Source organism: Carassius carassius, chromosome 17 (assembly GCF_963082965.1).
Source record: "Carassius carassius chromosome 17, fCarCar2.1, whole genome shotgun sequence".
Taxonomy (NCBI): Eukaryota; Metazoa; Chordata; class Actinopteri; order Cypriniformes; family Cyprinidae; genus Carassius; species Carassius carassius.
In genome coordinates, this window is record NC_081771.1 from 28,360,985 (window position 1) to 28,380,465 (window position 19,481).

Genomic DNA, 19,481 nt, shown 5'->3' on the forward strand with positions numbered 1-19,481 from the left:
AAGGTGTAAAAAATAAATTGTCCCCAAAAAATGGAGATCCTCTTGTCTCCGCTACGCGAGGCGAAATTTGAGTGCGCATGCGCGGCGGGGTCAGCGCGTGGTCAGTACGTGGCCCGGAAGTGGAGCTTTTTACGCTTCCATCCATTGAGTAAACTGCGTGAATGGTGAGAGCTACACATTCTTTAGCTATGTAAACAAATACATGGACACGCGATCTTAAAGACGTCTGCACATTTTAATTGTACTAGCAGCTCGGCCGGTAAACACGAATCGTTGTTTTCGCGTAACGTAAATCGGTTATTCAAATGGCGCGTGCTAGCGTGCTTCGCCGATATCAGGTGGTGTTTTGTACAGACACGATAGATGCTTTATTTTAAAAATGTGTTCCTTTTTGCAGCTTTATGAAGTTTCAGATTTATTAAGAAATACGCCGGGAACCATTAATTGACTGGCTTGTGTTAACTTGATAACACCACGAGTGTTTCTGTTTGAATCCTTTAGTTACTGTGAACGTTGTGCGACTTGCGTACGTTACAGGTGATCGTTTGAAGAAAATGGCTCAAATGGGGATTTTTCCGAGGCGGAGAGAAGGACTTGTTCCTCCTCGACCTCCACCTGCCTGGGACGAGCAGCAGGCCTACGATGAGCTGCTGTACTGGGATACTCTCCTGCAGGAGGGTCACCGCCTCCACCCGCAGGACTACGACCGGTAAAACACCTCAGACTTCAAAAAATAAGCTGGGGATGCTCTAAACAGGTCTCCCATGGCCACGAAGAAAATTCTATAAGTGTGATTTTAAGGCTTGGAAAAATAACTATCAAAGTCATTCTTTTTATTATTATTTATATACATTTATTTTTATTATTATATTGAATTGGGGAGAAAGAGGCTAGAAATGTATTTTTATTCTGGTTATATTATACCTTTTTTTTACCCAAGTTTCATGGATAAATGTCTTTTATTTAATGATTAAAAGTTACTTTAAATACAGTAACTTTACTTTTGAGTGACTTTCTGTCATATGTTGGATAAGCTGCGGGACATCGAAAAAAAGTAAATGTTGCATTATATCCAACTATATTACTGTATATTACAATTAAAAAAATATTTTTATTTAATTTTTTTAGTGCTTGGCTAACATGATTAATCGCATCCAAAATAAATGTTTTTGTGTACATAATGTGTACTGTATATATTTATTTTCTGTATATATAAATACACACATGCATGTATATATTTAAAATTTAAAATAAAATAAATTTATGCATTAAGCAGACGCTTTTATCCAAAGCGACTTACAGTGCATTCAGGCTATCAGTTTTAACCTATCATGTGTTCCCGGGGAATCGAACCCCCAACCTTGCACTTGATAACGTAATGCTCTTTTTTTTAAGAAAAATATGATAATGTGGTTTATTAAACATCTATCTATCTATATATGTATATATATGTACACATTATATACACAGTACACAGGCATATATTATATAAACAAAAACTTTTGGATGCGATTAATCATTGCCCATCACAATTTTTTTTTATTGTAAATATTTTTTTTTTATCAAATTCCATGTTTTACATTTCAGTGGAATTTATTATTTTTTTAAAATAAAAAATCTAAAAGGAATATATACTTTAATGGCATCCCCCCACCCCCATTTTCCCTCTCCTATTGTAATATGTACATTGTGGGCCAAATCAAAAGTCATTGAAGGCCAACTTTGGCCCACGGTCCCTGGTTTGGGTATCTGTCTGGTATAAGATGTAATGAAACTAAATTGTTGTTGCAGGTATGACGAGTTGCGTTATTGGTATGACTGCTTGTGTTATGAAGAAGACCTCAGGCAGTACAACCAATACGTCGTTGAGTACAGGAAGTGGGAAGAGGAGACTCTGCACCCAGAGGACGTATGTTACTCTGATGTATATTACATTTATAATGCAAATTTGTTCTTGTTCTCCCTCTCTCTCTCTCTCTCTCTCTGGGAGACTAGTTCTCATGTTGTTGTTGTTTTTTTTAAGATTAAACAGCTTATATATTTGTACCCATCATTGTTTGCATAAAATAACAAGACCGTGATGAGAACACATGGACAGAGGAAGTGTAAACTGCAAAGGCAATGTTTTGAATCAGGTGTAATCAATTCAACTCTTCTTTTAATTTACAGCTTCCGCCAATGAGGCCACCGCCTCAGCGAACGTTTGTGAATGAGGATCGCTATGTAAAGGCCAAGCACACAACTGTGTACCCATCAGCAGAGCAGCTGGATGCAGTGCAGAGCATGGTGTCTAATGTGGAGCATGCCCTGAAGTCTGTCTCTGAATGGCTAAATGAGAAAGAGAGTAGTGCCGCTGATGCTGTAAGGTATGGGTGTAAGTCAGAGAAGTCGACTGCACTAATGTATTTAGATTTTTAAAACTGAGCAATTAGTTTTTAAGCAGTCACTGGGTAATTTATATTCCAGTTTCGGTGGAAGTATAACCTCATGCTCAGAGTCTGTGCTGTTCTCTCTGCAGCGCTTCCTCTCAAATTAAACTGCGTGGTGTTTTGAGAGTCGGCCTGGTGGCTAAAGGACTCCTGCTGAAAGATGAGTTGGAGTTAGAGTTGGTGCTGCTCTCCAGGGATGTGCCTACCAGTTCTCTGCTCCGGCTGATCTCTGGAAAACTCTCAGAATTCATAAAGGTTTTTCTCACCCTTTTTATTATTAATTTGTATGATTATAAAAAGTTTTGATTAGGGATGCACCGAATGTTCTGCAACCGAAATTAACCAAATAAGTGAAAAGACTGTATAAATTGTACTGAACAATGATGTGGTATGATCAAATAGAGGCTCGCACTAATGCAGCAAACATATCGGCAGTGTGGAGGCATTTAAAACTGTCCAAAAAAGATGCAAAAATCATTACAAGCATCAACAGTGAGAGACTGTTTAGCACTGCATCTCATGTCTCTGATGAGAAGAGGAAGGAGTGGTTGTTGCTGGTTAATGGACTCAAACGATTACTAAATAAGCTGCAGAATGGTATGTTTTCTAATATACGCAGTATTACGCACGGATTGCATGTATTTAAACAAGCAAGGCTGCATTTATTTGTACAGTAAAAATAAAACTGATTCAAGAAGGGGGTCTCAAAAATAGCCAAAAATATTATTTTACCAACTTATTAACTTATTAACTGTAAAAAGTAGATTTTGCATATTTAATTTATGCAGTGATGGAAGAAAATGGGCAAAGTATAAGGGGAAAAAATGTGAAAACCCATATTCAGCCTTCAGCCCAGTGTTTCATTTTGTTCGGCTTCGGCCAATAATATACATTTTAGTGCATGCCTAATTTTGATGCTTGCTTTTCTTATTGATTGGGCTTCATTCATGAAACATAAATTTTTATGCAAATGCAAACAGCTGGGTTGTTTTGCTACACATACGAAGCAGGCATCGTTATGTAGTATGTATTTTAATGTAGTAAAATGTTCAAGAGAAATTAGAACACTATAGTTTATTGATATTTGAAAGCATTATAAAATTGACTAATGTTTCTGTTAACAAATATAGTACTAAAAAGTTGAGGTCAGTAAGTTTTTTTTTTTTTTCCAAGCAAGGATTCATTTAAATTAATCCAGAGACATTAAGACATTTATAATATTGTTTATTTCAAATGTTTTGAACTTTGTTCATCAACAAAACTTAATGTAGCACAACTGGAATGACCAATTTCAATACTGATAGCATTAAGACACTTGTGTGCCAAATCAGCATATTGAAATGATTAGAGGGATTATTTGACACTGAAACATGGGGTAATAGACCTTAGTCAGGGTAGTACAATATTACATTTTTGACAGAAATTACAATGAGGCTGTGAGGGATAGAAATTCAGCTTTGCCATCATAACAGAAGTAAATTGCATTTCGAAATGTATAAAACTTGAACACTTATTTGAAATTGTAAAACATGTTTAACAGTGTTACTGTGTAATGTATCAAATAAATGCAGCCTTGGTGAGAAACTTCTTTAAAAAAACATTAAAATTTTACCAACCCCAAATTTTGAATGCTACTATATGTATAGAACCTTTTGTGTCCTCTAGAGTTTTTGTGTGGACAGGTCATTATTTACCAGCCAGTATTAATGAAAAATTAAACTGACATGCAGTTTCTTCTCTTGCTTTTCTTAATGAAAGGATGTTACTGAGGAGAAGTACGTCATCACTCCATCTATCCAAGATGCTGCTATTATTGTTACCAGCCCAACGGAGCCCAGTCTGAAACTGAGCATCCATCTGAGCTCACCCGTGGTCAAGGAGGAGGTTGAAAAAGAGGCATCTGGAGGTATGATCTCACCCTTTTTCATTTTCGGACCTAAAAGACCTTCAGTACATCGGAGGATTGAAAATAAAAGTCCTGCTGCATCAAATGAGTGGTGGTTCCTTCTGAGCCAAATACTTGGTGCTTTCAGCATTTTAAATGTTGCAAGTATTGTCTTCGCTATTGTTCAGCATTTTACTGTTGAGCGAAAATTTAAATTTCCGAACGTCACCTCTAAAGCGATACGAAGGGTTTGCATTGCAGCAAAAATTAGACTTGTATTTTATGACGATGTGCTTGTTATTATGCTTATTTTTTTGTACAATGAGAAGTTTATTTTTTTTTACTGTTTCAGATCATGGCATCTAGCTTAATTTTATGTAACATTTGTTTTTGTTCATCTAGAACAGATTTCACTTGTATTTTGCTGCAGTATTTACCCTGTACACAACCTATTTCATTTCAATTAAGGTATTGCTTTTGTTGCCTGTGGTTGCAAATTGACTTTCTCAACCAAGCCTTCTAGTTTGTCAATTTTAGGGACGCTGGACTTTTGACCAACTGGAAACTCTCTGTCTCGGAAGGGGGGGCGCAGTTGGCCTACAGAAGAGGAGGGTGAAATGTCTATAGAAGTAGAGTAATATAAAGAAGATTAATCACTGTGCAGACAGACTAAGCTTTTGTGTTAGATGACTTCCCGGACAGTTCCCCCTCTTACTCTTGCTTGTGGGCACGGGAACACTGCGTCTGCCCCCTGGCCAGATGACAGAACCCCCCTTGGTCAAACTGTACCTTGTCTTCTTACTCCATTCGTCACTAGAACCGTGCGCGGAAAGCTCTCCGCCGGACGCTCTGGACAGGCAGAAATGCCTGACTTCTCTGGCGTCTCTCCGCCAGGCCAAGTGGTTCCAGGTTTGCATCCCGTCTTTATTTGTCTACAAGTCGACTTGTAACTTAATCTGACCTTTGACCTGGGGAAAATACATATTTGCACATTGAGCTCCTCTGAGAAATGCTTTTTAAGGCTTTTTGAATTATGAAACGTCTTAAAATGCTTTAAACTGAATTGCGCATAACCTGTTTCAGTTTAAATGTCAGATGTATCTTTCCCAGGTTGCAATTTGTTCGTTAGTGGTCAGAACCTATAATTTGGCCAGATTGATCTGCTTCATACAAAACGTCCTCTAAAAAGCATCTAAAAGTTCTTTGAAAATGCATGGTAAAGTCTTGACGGGTTTGCTGTTTGTTGGGTTAACAGGCTAAAGTGTCCGGGCTCGAGTCATGTGTCATCGTGATTCGGATCTTGCGGGACTTGTGTACCCGTGTTTCAACATGGGCCCCTCTCAAAGGATGGGTGAGTCCACCTCAAAAGCAAGAGAAAATACATATATCTTTACAATTAAACATTTACAAGTCTTTTTAGAGAAATATTTGTAATATTTGTCACTTTTTTGTGTATATCTCTTTAATTCTATATAGATTCTTGAGCTGCTCTGTCATAAGGCTATTTCAACCAGCGAGAGGCTGCTTGGACCTGGAGAGGCGTTACGGAGAGTTCTGGAGTGTCTTGCATCTGGGATACTACTGGAGGGTAAAGACTGAAACAAAGCATGGTCTGTGTTTGGTGTTTTGAGTCGTCTACTGAGCATGACTCCTTTCGACAGATGGTCCAGGCATTTCTGATCCCTGTGAGCGAGACAACACTGATGCTAGTGCCCATCTTACACCACAACAGAGGGAAGACATTACCCAGAGTGCACAGGTTACTTGCAATCTTACACTTTAGTTTGACTTTATTTGACAGTGTATTGGTCTAGAAACCATACACAGGAAATGGTCATTATTTACTTGGCCCAGTGTCATTCTAAACCAAGTGTGCAACAAGTCTTGAAAAGTGAAGCCAGACGTCAGGTGACTGGATGCAGTGTTGGTCATATACCTCGCCCTCTACATGTTATCTAATGGGACGTGAGACACTCTAAATAATTAAATTTTCCATGTTTTCTGTCATTTTAGGTAGTTTTTAGCATGCTGATATATGTGCAAGTGTTCAAGTTTGCCTTAATTAGTTATTTAATGCTATAAAAATGGGGTGTGGTGTTATGATTGTGAGCTTGCGATTGGGTGTGCGGGAGTTTGGGTGGGACTTTGACTCCATAGCTCTACCTCACGTTCACCGACTCAGGCTCCAAATGACGTCATTTTCGCAAGATTACATTGGCGATACTGAGACGTTGTGGCTTACCTGTTCTATAATGGAAGGAAGTGGAGATGCGTTGTCCATCTTTTTTTTTTTTACAGTCTTGTTCTAAAACATATGATGGCGCTTTTTCATTGTGGAGCACAAAAAAAAAATTGTGTGAAGCTGCTTTCCATAAAATTACTGTTCATTGTGACTATGTATTTCAAAGCTGAAAAAAGAAAAGTGACAGGAGATTAAAAAAAAAAATGGAAATAAAAAATAGTGCAACATTAGAGTAAATTACTAAGGCTTGATAAGATGGCTACTACAGTTGATGTAACTTGGAAAAAAACATTTAGTTATTTTACATTTAATTTGTTGCTTTCCTCTCACCTCTAGTTTGCCTTAAGACTGTCAGCTTTTGGGCAGCTGTACAAAGTTCTTGGAATGGACCGCCTCAATTCCAAAGCTGCCAGATTGCTCAGCGAACAACACAGAGGTACCAAAGTGACTTTTTAGTGTTCAAAAGCAGATTAACCTGTTTTCCTCTCATAAAATAAGTAAGCCATGTGTAGTTTTTTAACTTTCAACCTTTTATAAGTAAATGACAGCTATTAGGATTGCATAATTTGTAAGAAAACTGCTGTAGTTGATATTGTCATTTTCTAGGCTTGATCCAGTTGCTAAACACTGAATAGGCATTGAATGTTGGACTGGATAAAGACCTTTGCATTTTGAATGCTAATGTGTCTACATAGTATTATGTTCTGTTTTATTTCATAAGACCAAAGAAAACCATGTTAACCTATCATGCCACATTTCTTCTTTCACTTCATTAAATTGCAGTAGCTGATATTCCAGGAAAGAGGCCAAGGGAAGTTTATGATGCAGGGGATCTTGAAATGAGGCCAAAGTTTCCAAGAAAAGGTAGGCATCTCAATTTCATACTGTTTTTTCGATCACCCTCTTGTGTTGCCGTGCACTAATTTTATTTTCACTGTGTATTAGAAAAATACAGCATACATCATCTAGTGAAATATTACTTTACATTGTCATTTAGCAGACGCTTTTATCCAAAGCGACTTACAAATGAGGACAATGGAAGCAATCAAAATCGACAAAAGAGCAATGATATATAAGTGCTATAACAAGTCTCATGTATTATATGAAATATGTATAAATATGTAAATATGTATTAAATACAAAGCCAGTCATATTGTATTTTCATAAAACCTGTTTTCATCAAGCAGAAAGGCGTGAACCAGCAAATGCTCTGATGAAGCTGAACCAGCTGCGGCCTGGAACCCTCTACAAATTGGCATCACAGACTGGGCCTGAACATGAACCTCAATTCACAATGGCTGTAGAGGTGGATGGGGTAACTTATGAGGCTACAGGCCCCTCCAAACGCAGCGCCAAGCTTCATGTTGCCCAGAAAGTGAGTCAGCTGATCTTAATTTTGAAAGAAACTTTGCATTCTAGATGCCACATACACAGGGAACATTTTCAAGGGTTGTATTTAATAAGTGTGAAATAAACATTGTGTGAATTTTAGTTGTTGTCTATGCCATGTCCTCAACACGCAGGTTCTGCAAGCATTAGGCATTCCCTTGCCGTCAGAGACCAAGCCTGCGGAGGAAATTAAGAGCCAGCCTGTTGCTGCGCCTGCGGTCACCAGGTCAGATGAAACCACTCCTACAGGGTCTGATGATGGCAATGAGGTTAGCATCCAAACATTGATCCTGCTTGAATAGCTTTGGGGTTTGATGACTTTGTAGACTGTAGGAAATTGGTTTGGCATGATTGGTTCCACTTCATCTTGCAGGGTGGCCCCATCCTCACCAAACATGGCAAGAATCCCGTCATGGAGCTCAACGAGAAGCGGAGAAGTCTGAAATATGAACTAACCTCTGTTAAGGGACGATTCAACGACAAGACCTTTACCATTGAGGTTAGACGTGTTGACTAAAGCTAGTTTATTTTGAGCTAGTGTCCTTGCACTTTAAATGTCATAATGAAAATTCATTATGCAAATGTTCCCCTTACAGGGATGCCAATATCACTCTCAGCTGGAGTTCTTTAACATTGTTCTGAGTTGTTCTGTGGCCTGGGCAAATCCATCATGACATTTTTCAGTTTCTGCTTTGAACATTTCATTTTTAGTTTTCTGATGTTTTATGAAGTCATATAGTGTGGCACCTAGTGAGGAAGCAGTGGTACACTGCGTAGTGACTGAGGCCAACAAAAATGTTTCACTGTTTTCACAAAAATATTAAGCAGCAGTTTTCAACATGGATAAGAAAATATTCTTTAAGCAGCAAATCAGCATATTGGAATGATTTCTGAAGAATTGTGAAACTGAAGACTGAAAATTTGGATTAATCGATAAATCAAAATACCGAATTTTCTTAGTCTTTTTATATGTGATGTATGCCTGTGAAAAGGGTCAATAGAGGTTACGGGAATCCAAAAAATGTGAAGCCCCCGGTGCAATTTGTGCAACCCAAAATTGCGTGGAATAGTCAAGAATAAAATCCAAACTGTAAAATCCCAAAATATATTGGAGAATTATTGTTTTTGTTTGCAGCTGCTCACAAACAAAAAAAAAAGTACACAATCAACATCAATCAACATGTACACAATTATTTTCTAAAGAAATAATAGCACAAGAAATTATCAAGAAAAATATTAACATTAATTCATCAACAGTAGATCAGCTCAATTTGCTCATTATAAACGTATAGTAGTCCTTTATTGAAACGGACCTTCTTTTCTTTAGGAACCTGGTCAGTCAACATGAATAAATCGTTTCAGTAATATCCTTTCATAAAAATATTATCCATTTGTTTGCATTCTTTTCAGATTCCAGTGAGTCGTACAAATTTAACCTGCGTCATACAAACAACTGATTTTTGTGTTGTCCTCAATCCTGTTTCCAGTGGTGACCTCATTGAATAAGCATGAGACAATGCTGCTGTTTAAATCTACTGTTTTCCTGCTGTTGTATTCGCTTCAAATATACTAGTTTATTGTTCGCATGTGCTTTTTTTTTTTGTTCTTTCAGGTGGAGGTTGATGGGCAGAAATTCCAGGGCTCTGGATCAAATAAGAAACTTGCCAAAGCCAACGCAGCACTTGCAGCATTAGAACAGCTTTTTCCAGAAGGTTCTCCTGCAGACCCACTCAAGAAAAAGAAATTCCCTCCTATGGTAAAGGCAGCATGTGATTCTGGATCGTCCCTTGGCCTCTTTCTTTTCTAATTTTGTTTTCTTCTTTGGTCTGAAGTTCAATAGCGTTTGTTCTGTGGTCTTAATGTTGTTGTTTTTTTCTTTAGGGCTATGGTATGGCTGGAGTATCTTACAACGCAGGCAATCGAGGTAGAGGAAGAGGCAGAGGTAGAGGGAGGGGATTCAACATGGGCAAGTTTGCAGGTAAACTAACATCATGAAAGGGCATTTTTCTTATCAGTTTCCAAAAAATAGCTCATTTAGCATCGTTTTGATTTCCATGGTTTGATTATCCCTTGAATGCTGAGGATGCAGAAAAATAAATGCCTCGACATGCTTTAAGAAAGTGCTCAATGGCAAAAATATTATTTTGAATACTAAGGTTTAATTTTTTTTATTTTTTTTTGAAAGAACTACTTTTTAGCAAGGATTTCAAATTGAATCTTGTCAAAAGAGAGCAAAAACATTTATCGTGTTACAAACGATTTCCATTTCAATCAAATGCTGTTCTTTTGAACTATATTTAGCAGAGACTCCTGGAAGAAAGATATCAAGCTGAAAAACAGTTTTCAATACTGATGTTTTTTTTTTTAAATCATCATTTTAGAATAATTTCTATTTTCTAATAGAAATTTCAGCTTTGTCATCACAGAAAAACACACACACATATTGAACATTTCAAATTCTAATATTTATTTAAAATGTTGTTTTAGTATATTTAATAAAAAAATGCATCCTTGGTGAGCATAAGATATTTTTTTCTTATGTATATATACAAAAAAATTATGTTTTTTGTTTGTACCTATGCGGATAAGCTCCACTAGAGTTTATTTGCATAGGTAAATCTAGGTTACAAAGACATTTGTTTAATACTATCCAAAAATAAATGCATGTTACCTATTTTTCTAATGTGGATGTCATCTTAACTTTTAATCTCTATACGTTTGTCTCTCCATGCTCCACCACCACTGCTGGATTGACCCCAGCCCAGTCTGTTACCAGCTCTAGCACACCTATGAATCCACAGAAAGCCCCGTCTGCGACCTCCACAGTCAGCACGGCCACCTACCAGGCTGTCCCCCCGCCAGTGACTGGCTATTATAATCAGTACACACAATCCTATTCCCAGTTCAAAAAGCCTGGCGAGCAGGGTCAGAATCAGAATCAAACCCAAAACAAAACAAATCAACAAGCTCCTCTTGTTGGACCAGACTACGGCTACGGATATCAAGGGCCTGGCATGGGAATGGGAGGACCACCTGGTTTCAATTATGCAGGTGAGTTTGAATGCTGTGCACTAGTAATTTGTTTTAAGCCACAACTATCTGAAACTCTCGTATTTTTTAATAGCATACAGCGGGCCACCTGGTACAGCAACGTTCGGGCCACCTGGAACAACAAATCAGAGCTATAGCTTCAGCCAGAGCGCCTACCCCAACCTGGGCGGCTACAGCAGTGGAGCCAATAGCACAGACTACACATACAGATAAACATAACACGTTTGGTCTTCCTGCTTAGTAATGCTCATTCAAACAATTGAGAAGCTATTTCTGTAATTCTATAGCCTACAGTGTCCTCTGAGTTGAAACATTTGCTCTTAACCTTTTGAGATTTTATACTGTTTTGTGTTAATTTTGCCATTTGAATTGCACTTGGTAACAGAATTAGCATGGTTTTGATTCACCACTAGTTTCAGGTAATAATACGTCAGGATGGAAGTTGCTTTCTGTTTGTGCCTAAATGGTTGGTGTGACTTAAATGGAAATTGTCTCACATAACTTTTTTCCCAAAGGTATTTTTATGATCATCCTCTTGTTTTGCTACTAAATTTTTAGCTGGTAGTTGTTTTTTGTTGTTGTTTTTTTTTTAATGAATGTGGACAATGAACGCAGACTTTGATGTTTACTTCTCTGAAACCACTTCAGCTGTTTCTTCTTTGGATTTTTAACAGGTTTGATTTGCGTTATTATGTTTAATCTTGGTATCGTCTTTTATGTAGAATGTAGCTATTTGCTGTTAAATAGGCCAGTGCAGAGGTTTTTTGTTTTCTGAGGTGGATGTTAAATGTCATATCTTTGACCTGTGCAGAAATAAACTTTTTTTTCTATTTTTAATTGCTCTCCTGATTCATTAGACTGAAATTTCTTACGACTATAAAGCACAGTTTCATATTTAATGTGCAAAGGCCTCTAAATTATTAACATTATCAAAACTTTGCTGAAAAACATTTTGTACATAAGCTAAAACAATCCTTGTCATTTGAATGATTTTTTTTTTTTTACACAAGTAAATGCCTTTCCATATAATTGCAAAATATGTCCCCCTTTGTACACGTGACTTTGCTGTTAATTATTTGCTGTGTAGAATAACTTACAGAATAAAGTTTATATTGTTAGTAAAATTTCAAGATGAATGCTTACTGGACTGAAGAAACTTTTACTTGGTTATCCATAAGTTTCTATATTAAATTATGAATATCATTGGCTTTTGATAAACATTTACATGTAAATCTCTCTGTTATCGTTGTACTGTAATGCATTATGTTTTGCAACAATTGTGCATTTTTTATTTTTTTATTTGGGCCTCTGAATAAAAGGTGTTTTTTTTCCTTTAGTATGAATTCCATATTTTCACTGTATAATGATACTACATATAAAGTATAAAGTTACTTTTTAAAATACAAAAGTCAGTGTGAAAGTCACTTTTTATTTTTAACACTAAGATGCACTGAACAAATTTGATCAGCCCTTTCTAATCAACAGATTCAGATATTCCAGTAATTCCAGACAGTTTTTAATACTGTGACACGAAATGACATTCTAGAGAATTCTGTGCTTTCAACTTTGTGGCAGCACTTGTGGAGGGCTCTGTTCTATTCCAGCACGACAATGCTTCTGTGCACAAAGCAGAATCCATACAAAAATGATTTACTGAGTCTGACATGGAGTAACTTGACTGACCTGCACAAAACCCGAACCCCACTGATCACCTTTAAAATCAATTTGAATGTCTGTGCCAGACCACAATGATGCTCTCCGTTTTCTCATGTCTCAACACTGACATGAACTAAAAGTCACAAACCTGATTTTCTAATGACTGAAATGTTCATATGTCTATCATTTGATATGATTTAACAGAATTTAGAGTCTGTAGTTGTTTTACAGACATCTAAACCAAGGCAGAACAGAAAAACAGAAGATAAGTAAAAAGGTGGAACAGTAGTCTTACCAGGAGTGTTTGAAACAAATGCACTTAGTCACATGCATCTGTGGTCTTTGAACATGCATCGACTGCATGCTTTGGTCACATGCACACCCATCCCTGTATGGGACCTAATATATAGTGAATGAGAGGAAACAGTATCCAGAGGAGGGATCAAGGGATCACACACACAAGGATACTTTAAAGGACTAAGCCACTCAATCATTGTGAGTCTTTTTATCTGTTTTTTAGATCATTATAATGTCACAGTTTAATAACCACAGTTTCAGATATTTTAATCAGGGGATTTTTGATACACTTCCTCATTTTCTGTTGAATTATACCATTGAAATGCCATTTTAAAACTTTCACGATCATTGGGAAATTGTGTGTATGTTTATGTATGTGTACTGCATGTCGGTGTATGCATACTAGCATACTACAAATAAGGCAGAAATAGTAAGAGTACTATGCTAGCACACTTTTCAGAATTCAGCTGCAGTGTTTCTACCATCCTATTGGTTAAGTTGATTAATTAGGTAAAAGAAATCAGCTGTTACTGAAATCAAGGCATGGTTTATTGATGATCATCATAATGATTTAAAGATAGAGCCAATGCTGTAGATGGGTATGAGGTGTAGAGAGAGGATCCTCATAGAGCAAAAGCTGCTGGTAAAGGTGTTTTTCAGTTTTGTGAGCTTGAATTTGATGCTTCAATGTAGTTTCAGTTCTTTTTTTTTAAGTTTTGTGCTTGTGAGAGAAGTGTGTTGTTAATGTGGTTTCTGTCTTTTTTGGTGTAGATGGCGTCAGCACTAATGCTGGTGTTTTTAACTGCTCTTCCTGGGGTCCTCTGCTGCCAATCCTCATTCATTGATCTGGAAGCTAAAGGAAGTGAGTTGTTGGAAAATCTTCTCAGTATTTATGGATCTTCATTATCTCAGGAATGCTTGTATCTCTGTTCTTTTCTTGCTTCCATCAGGCAACAAGTCCTCTATCAGATTCCTGGTTTTGGGGGACTGGGGTGGGCTGCCATACCCTCCCTATATTACCCCTATAGAGAAGGCCACTGCCCGTATGATGGCCAAAACTGCTTCTCAGATGGGCGCAGACTTCATTTTAGCAGTTGGTGACAACTTCTACTATAAGGGCGTCACTGATGTCAATGACCCTAGATTCCAGGTTTGGTCCCTTGAATCTCATAAGTGCAGGGTTCTAGCTGCATCTTTGTTGACGAGAGCCAGAATCCTTTTTTATTTTATTTTTTATTTTTTCTTCTCCAGGAGCTATTACCCCCCCCCCCCCCCCCCCCCCTTAGCTTTTCACTGTTAACACCGCTGTCCTAGGTACCGTAAAGATTAGGCAAATAGTCTGACGTTTAGTATGCGTGTGTTTCTCAGCACAAAGTAACTTTACGCAAACTTCAGACTTCCATCATTTGTAGTTCGGACTTGTAGTTCGATTCCTCCTTGACGACGCAAATCAGGTAATTGCAAAATAGTGGCATACTTGATAACATCAGTCCGCTCGCCTTGGCTGCTGCAATTTTCCTCCCTGTATATTTACAATATAACGAAATGGGGTATCAAATACCACTGCCTCTTTTCGTTTTTATAAAAATATCGATATATCGATTGCCTCTTTATTTTCATTTTAACATGGATAAATTTTAATTCAGACAAACGATTACCTGTTAGATTTGCACAGAACGAATAATATTGTTTAACCACTAAAGAGACATCAGAGCCAGCAGAACATATCAGAAGGACTAACCGATGTGAGACCGCTCTTGGCGGATACATGTTCACTGAGCTCCCGCTGATCGCGTGGAGCTTTCCGTCTCAGAAATCGACTAAACCCATTAAGTTGGCGCTGTCTTTTATTAGTAAACCACAGATCCGAGTTTTAAACCATTAACTTACGTTCTCGCCTGAAATCCATTTTAAAACTACATTTCATGGGACCATAATGGTAATATTTCATTGAATAAATGGTGGCTAATCAATTTTGCGTGAACCCAACCAATCAACATGTTTAGCGCCCAAGTCCCGCCCCCAAATGTTCCGGGCCTTTGAAAAAGTACTACCTTGCCAGCAGGGACTTTCTGAGGGGTTGTGTGTGTGTGTGTGTGTTTTGTTTTTTTTTAAACCTGGGACTTTTAGATCCCTTTTCCTGTTGCGGAAACGCAACTTCGGTCTTTTGCAGAAATATTAAACGTAAAATGTTTGGGTGGTTAGTCTAGGGCAGGGTTCCTCTGCTGGAATGTGTATCTCTAGGGGTCCTAGTCCTGGAGGGCCAGTATCCTGCAGAGTTTAGTTTCAACCAGTTCCAACACACTTGCCTAGAAGTTGATGTGCTCCAAAAGGGAACTTCGGTGTGAAAACTATCATGGCTGCCATATTAAAGGGTTTTTCCAAACTGAAGTGTTCAAACATAGCCACTTCAAAGGACCCTTCGGAATGAAGGATTTTGAAGGGTAGACTTCATGGACAATTTGACCCTTGAGTCTTTGCACGATGACAGCGCCTCTGTGGGGGCACTTGATTATGATGATGCAGAAGAGCACTTCAAGAAACCCCTTGTTTGGTCCCCCACACCCTTCGACACTCACTCTGAAGGGTAAACCCTTTGAAGGGACCAGGGCATAGGATGAGCCCTTCCAAATTGAACGCAGGGATTGTCTTGTAAAACCTTGACCACTCTGGTTTAGGTGTCTTTAGAGTTTGAGCTGAACTCTGCTGGACACTGTGGCACTCCAGGAATCGGTTTGGACTCCCCTTATCTACCGTATTTTTCAGACTATAAGTCGCACCTGAGTGTAAGTCGCATCAGTCCAAAAATACGTCATGAGGAAAAAAACGTATAGAAGTCGCACTGGACTAGAAGTCGCATTTATTTATAACCAAGAGAAAACCTTAGTCTACAGCCGTGAGAGGGCGCTCTGTTTTCAGTGAGAGGCTACCAGAGCACTGAGCAGCATAGAGCTCCCTCTCGCGGCTGTAGACGGTAATGTTTTCTCTCGGTTCATGTCAAATTTAGATAAGTCGAACCTGACTATAAGCCGCAGGACCAGCCAAACTATGAAAAAAAAACAAAAGTGTGACTTATAGTCTGGAAAATATGGTGGTCCTTCACCTAATGTAGGCCATGATCTTTTCGTTCTCTTTGTAGGTCACATTTGAAGATGTCTACAATCAGGACTCTCTTAATATTCCGTGGTACGTCATTGCTGGCAATCACGACCATGTAGGAAACGTCCTTGCACAAATTGAGTACAGCCAGAAGTCAAAGAGATGGTACGTTAGCCAATGTGTCTAGGCCTCCATGTCTAATTGAGTCTGGTTTCCTGGATAAGCTACTTTGCAACTTGATTCGTCAGTGCAGCTGTGCCCTGTTCTTTTGCAAAAAGGATAAGCTTTTTAACACTTTATTTCCATCTTTAAGGAACTTCCCCTACTATTATTATGAGCTGAACTTCCGCATTCCTCAAACGGACAGCACTCTGACCATTATAATGCTGGACACTGTGTTGCTGTGTGGAAACTCTGATGACTTCCTTGACCAGCAGCCCAAGGCACCCCGAAGTGGTGTTCAGGCCAACAGACAGCTGCTGTGGCTTCAGGAACGCTTGGCAAAGTCTAAGGCTGATTATCTCCTGGTGGCTGGCCATTATCCGGTATGGTCCATATCCGCGCATGGGCCAACTGACTGTCTGCTGAAGAACTTGAGACCACTGCTTAAGAAGTACAAAGCTACTGCTTATCTGTGTGGCCATGATCACAATCTACAAGTAGGTCTTCAAGCCTTTCAATAAGGTTCAGTTTGGTCCTCTTGTATTTGACTTCTTTTTGCTGTTTTCAGTACATCAAGGAGTCTGGTATTGGTTATGTGGTCAGTGGAGCTGGTAACTTTATGGATCCTGACATGCGGCACCGCAACAAGGTTCCTAAAGGCTACCTCCAGTTCTTCAGTGGTGATGCCGGCACCTTGGGAGGCTTTGCCCATGTGGAGGTTAACAAGAATGAGATGACTGTTACTTTTATCCAGGCTAGAGGAACCTCTCTTTACAGGGCTGTTCTTAAAAAGCGTGGTCTCTTCAGAGAGGATGACCATGTTTGAATTTCTTATCTAGTTTTAATGTGACTTTTGGATTAGAGTTTTAAATGGTTTAACCAATAAATGGTAAGTTATGTTTTGAGAATCTGTAAGTGTTTTAAAAATGATTATTAAATTACTACTTTTAAACTTTGACTTGATGCTTGTTGCAACAAATGACCCTTTGCAGGGAGTTTGACTAGTCTGAACAATGAATCTGCCATTTGTCCAACAAACCAAATGGAGTACATTTAATGTTAGTAGACAAAATTGTTTCTTGCTTTCTTTACACCGAAACCATGGACCTTTTGATGTTTGTTCATGCTTTAACTAAGGGGTCCCCAGATTTGGTCCTTAAGGGCTGATGTCCTGCAGAGTTTAGCTCCAACTTGCCTCAACACACCTGCCTGGAAGTTTCAAGATTACCTAGCAAGACCTTGATTGGCTAGTTCAGGTGTTTTAATTCAGGTTGGCGAAAGCTTTGCAAGTCCTCTGCCCTCCAAGACCAACTTCTGTGACTCCTGCTGTAACCATGAGAGATGATTAGTTCATGTACTGCTTTAATGAAGGCTCCGCAGTAATCTCACAACCCACTGAAGAGCCACAAAACTATTGTTCGAACTAGGATACAGTTTAAAAGCCAAGATGGTTTCATACCAGAAGTAACCTCTCTTTTCAGCCAATTCTGTTTTAATCTGTTAAAACCATGGCTAGTGCTTATGGCCGTTATTTTTGTGTTTTTATGTGAGCCATGGTGCCTTTTTTTTTTATGTATTACTTTACCTTCTGATTCTAGGGTTACAAGAAATTGGTATGTGGAAGGGAACAAAGTGCTTTAAACATTGGGCAACTAATACTGCAATGTCCTGTGTGTGTGTGTGTGTGTGTTAAAGGCTCTTTATTGCCCAAAAAGCTTGATTACAATACCAGATTCTTGTTTCTCCCACAAAGTCAGTCAATTTCCAGTCCTAACTGACTTGTGGAACCACTCAAACCATTGTTGACCCAATGTTCTTTTAGCATGAACGCAGAGCTGGACATTTGTTGACCACATTAATGGTAGTCTGTGACAAATCCTTTTCCCTTCGTTAAATATTAACAAATGTAATTTTCTACTTCCACCTTTGGGCCAGACTAATTTAAAATAAACCAAGAGACTTAATTATTTGTTTTATCATGGCCATACATGAACAGGATGTTTTTATATATATATATATATATATATATGCTTTTTATTCCCCCACATACCTGCAATATTTATGTGCATAGATGTTTGAAATCCGAAACTTCTAAAACTACAATTTAGCCTTAACAGATGTTAAAATGTATATGTATACATTACAGTAATGGTGCTTAAAGAATGGTGTGAATGCAAGCATCATGATTTAATCTGATGAATCCCGGCCATCACATGATATCATAGGCAGTCAGGATGCAGGCCTTAATCCTTTCTTCACATGCTGTGTCTCGGTCCTCAGTTCAATCTGGTCTAATCTAAATTATTTCCTAATCCCTGATTTAACAGTTAGCAAATCCACAGAGTTCCTTACTCTGTGCGGGCCTTTTAATTTTGCTTTTATAATTATGTTAAGCCTCGCAAGAGGTATGAAAGGAAGACACCGTTTTGGTGCATATAAGGTACGTGTCCACTCCTACAATCTATATCCAGACCAAAATAAAAAACATTTTTTACATTATTTTGTAAAACTAAATTTCTTTCCAAACTATGTTTGATGTCAGATCTTCCCATGAAGATCCCCATTCATAATGTCTATATCGGCCTACATTTGTTTTCATCTTTTTGTTCTTCATTATACCAAACTGCCATTACTATCTTGTAGATGGATTTGAACTGTGGAGGACAACCAGGTCAGTTTGCAGTTTTATGTAGATCTCTAGTATTAGTCTAATGCTAAGCCTTCTCAACCCACCTGTAGCGTGATTTCTTGCCTGTGGCATTAAAGCGTGAACTACTACCGGTATCTAATAGGTTTATTTGTTCTATATACAGTGCTCAAATCATTATATTGCTTAATTGTAATCACCAAACCCCACTTATGTTACATTAAATTCCTCTCTTCTTTGACTACAAAGAAAAAGTTTCATAAAGTTTATTACTGATTAACAATGGGGAAATAAAATATTTTAAATATTAGAGCATAATCAACATGATTACAAGCTTCATGAATGTGGTTTATTAATAATAACAGGTGTACAGATGAGGTCACCAGCACTCAGATTTCATTTAAGTCCAAATATTAACAAGTACAGCATGTTTATACAGAATTATGTCATAAATGTGTAAAATAACTTGAAAGCTACAAGAGGATAATAAAATATGAGAGAGTGAGATTTGCCATATCTGTCACTGGTTTCCACTCAGGTTTAACTCACAGAGGAGAGGAGTCTAATCTGATAATAACATCCTTACTAAACTCTTTAACTCTTGCTCTTGATCAGCTAGTCAGA

At 38.1% G+C, this 19,481-nt stretch overlaps 3 protein-coding genes across 5 annotated transcripts in view; 2 read left to right on the forward strand and 1 right to left on the reverse strand.

Annotated features, from left to right (window-relative positions):
• The window catches only part of LOC132161513 (glutaryl-CoA dehydrogenase, mitochondrial-like), an 88,646-nt gene that overhangs the window by 58,120 nt on the left and 11,045 nt on the right, over nucleotides 1-19,481 (reverse strand). The window lies entirely within an intron of this gene.
• Nucleotides 49-11,833, forward strand: LOC132161506 (spermatid perinuclear RNA-binding protein-like). Its single transcript, XM_059571603.1, has 19 exons — nucleotides 49-164; nucleotides 538-709; nucleotides 1,792-1,909; nucleotides 2,170-2,366; nucleotides 2,519-2,684; nucleotides 4,188-4,335; nucleotides 5,132-5,223; nucleotides 5,570-5,665; nucleotides 5,791-5,902; nucleotides 5,976-6,073; nucleotides 6,893-6,992; nucleotides 7,340-7,420; nucleotides 7,741-7,931; nucleotides 8,080-8,214; nucleotides 8,319-8,444; nucleotides 9,558-9,701; nucleotides 9,827-9,923; nucleotides 10,706-10,996; nucleotides 11,070-11,833. Exons 2-19 carry the CDS (start codon nucleotides 555-557, stop codon nucleotides 11,207-11,209), a joined length of 2,487 nt encoding a protein of 828 aa, XP_059427586.1. The 5' UTR covers nucleotides 49-164; nucleotides 538-554; the 3' UTR covers nucleotides 11,210-11,833.
• Nucleotides 13,094-17,162, forward strand: LOC132161507 (tartrate-resistant acid phosphatase type 5-like). 2 transcript variants are annotated; one of them, XM_059571604.1, is made up of 6 exons: nucleotides 13,094-13,147; nucleotides 13,721-13,811; nucleotides 13,900-14,099; nucleotides 16,089-16,213; nucleotides 16,362-16,707; nucleotides 16,779-17,162. In XM_059571604.1, exons 2-6 carry the CDS (start codon nucleotides 13,721-13,723, stop codon nucleotides 17,034-17,036), a joined length of 1,020 nt encoding a protein of 339 aa, XP_059427587.1. In that variant the 5' UTR covers nucleotides 13,094-13,147; the 3' UTR covers nucleotides 17,037-17,162. The 2 variants fall into 2 exon arrangements, with proteins under 2 accessions (XP_059427587.1, XP_059427588.1); XM_059571605.1 differs by lacking the exon at nucleotides 13,094-13,147 and adding an exon at nucleotides 13,591-13,594.

What these genes read in the sequence shown, in the direction of transcription:
- LOC132161506 (XM_059571603.1), top strand. Translation starts at nt 555, where the DNA reads ATGGCTCAAATGGGGATTTTTCCGAGGCGGAGAGAAGGACTTGTTCCT. An exon ending in AGACTCTGCACCCAGAGGAC is followed by an intron (nt 1,910 to 2,169) that starts GTATGTTACTCT and finishes TTTAATTTACAG; the next exon opens with CTTCCGCCAATGAGGCCACC. An exon ending in ACATTACCCAGAGTGCACAG is followed by an intron (nt 6,074 to 6,892) that starts GTTACTTGCAAT and finishes TCTCACCTCTAG; the next exon opens with TTTGCCTTAAGACTGTCAGC.
- LOC132161507 (XM_059571604.1), top strand. Translation starts at nt 13,721, where the DNA reads ATGGCGTCAGCACTAATGCTGGTGTTTTTAACTGCTCTTCCTGGGGTC. An exon ending in TGATCTGGAAGCTAAAGGAA is followed by an intron (nt 13,812 to 13,899) that starts GTGAGTTGTTGG and finishes TGCTTCCATCAG; the next exon opens with GCAACAAGTCCTCTATCAGA. An exon ending in AGCCAGAAGTCAAAGAGATG is followed by an intron (nt 16,214 to 16,361) that starts GTACGTTAGCCA and finishes TCCATCTTTAAG; the next exon opens with GAACTTCCCCTACTATTATT.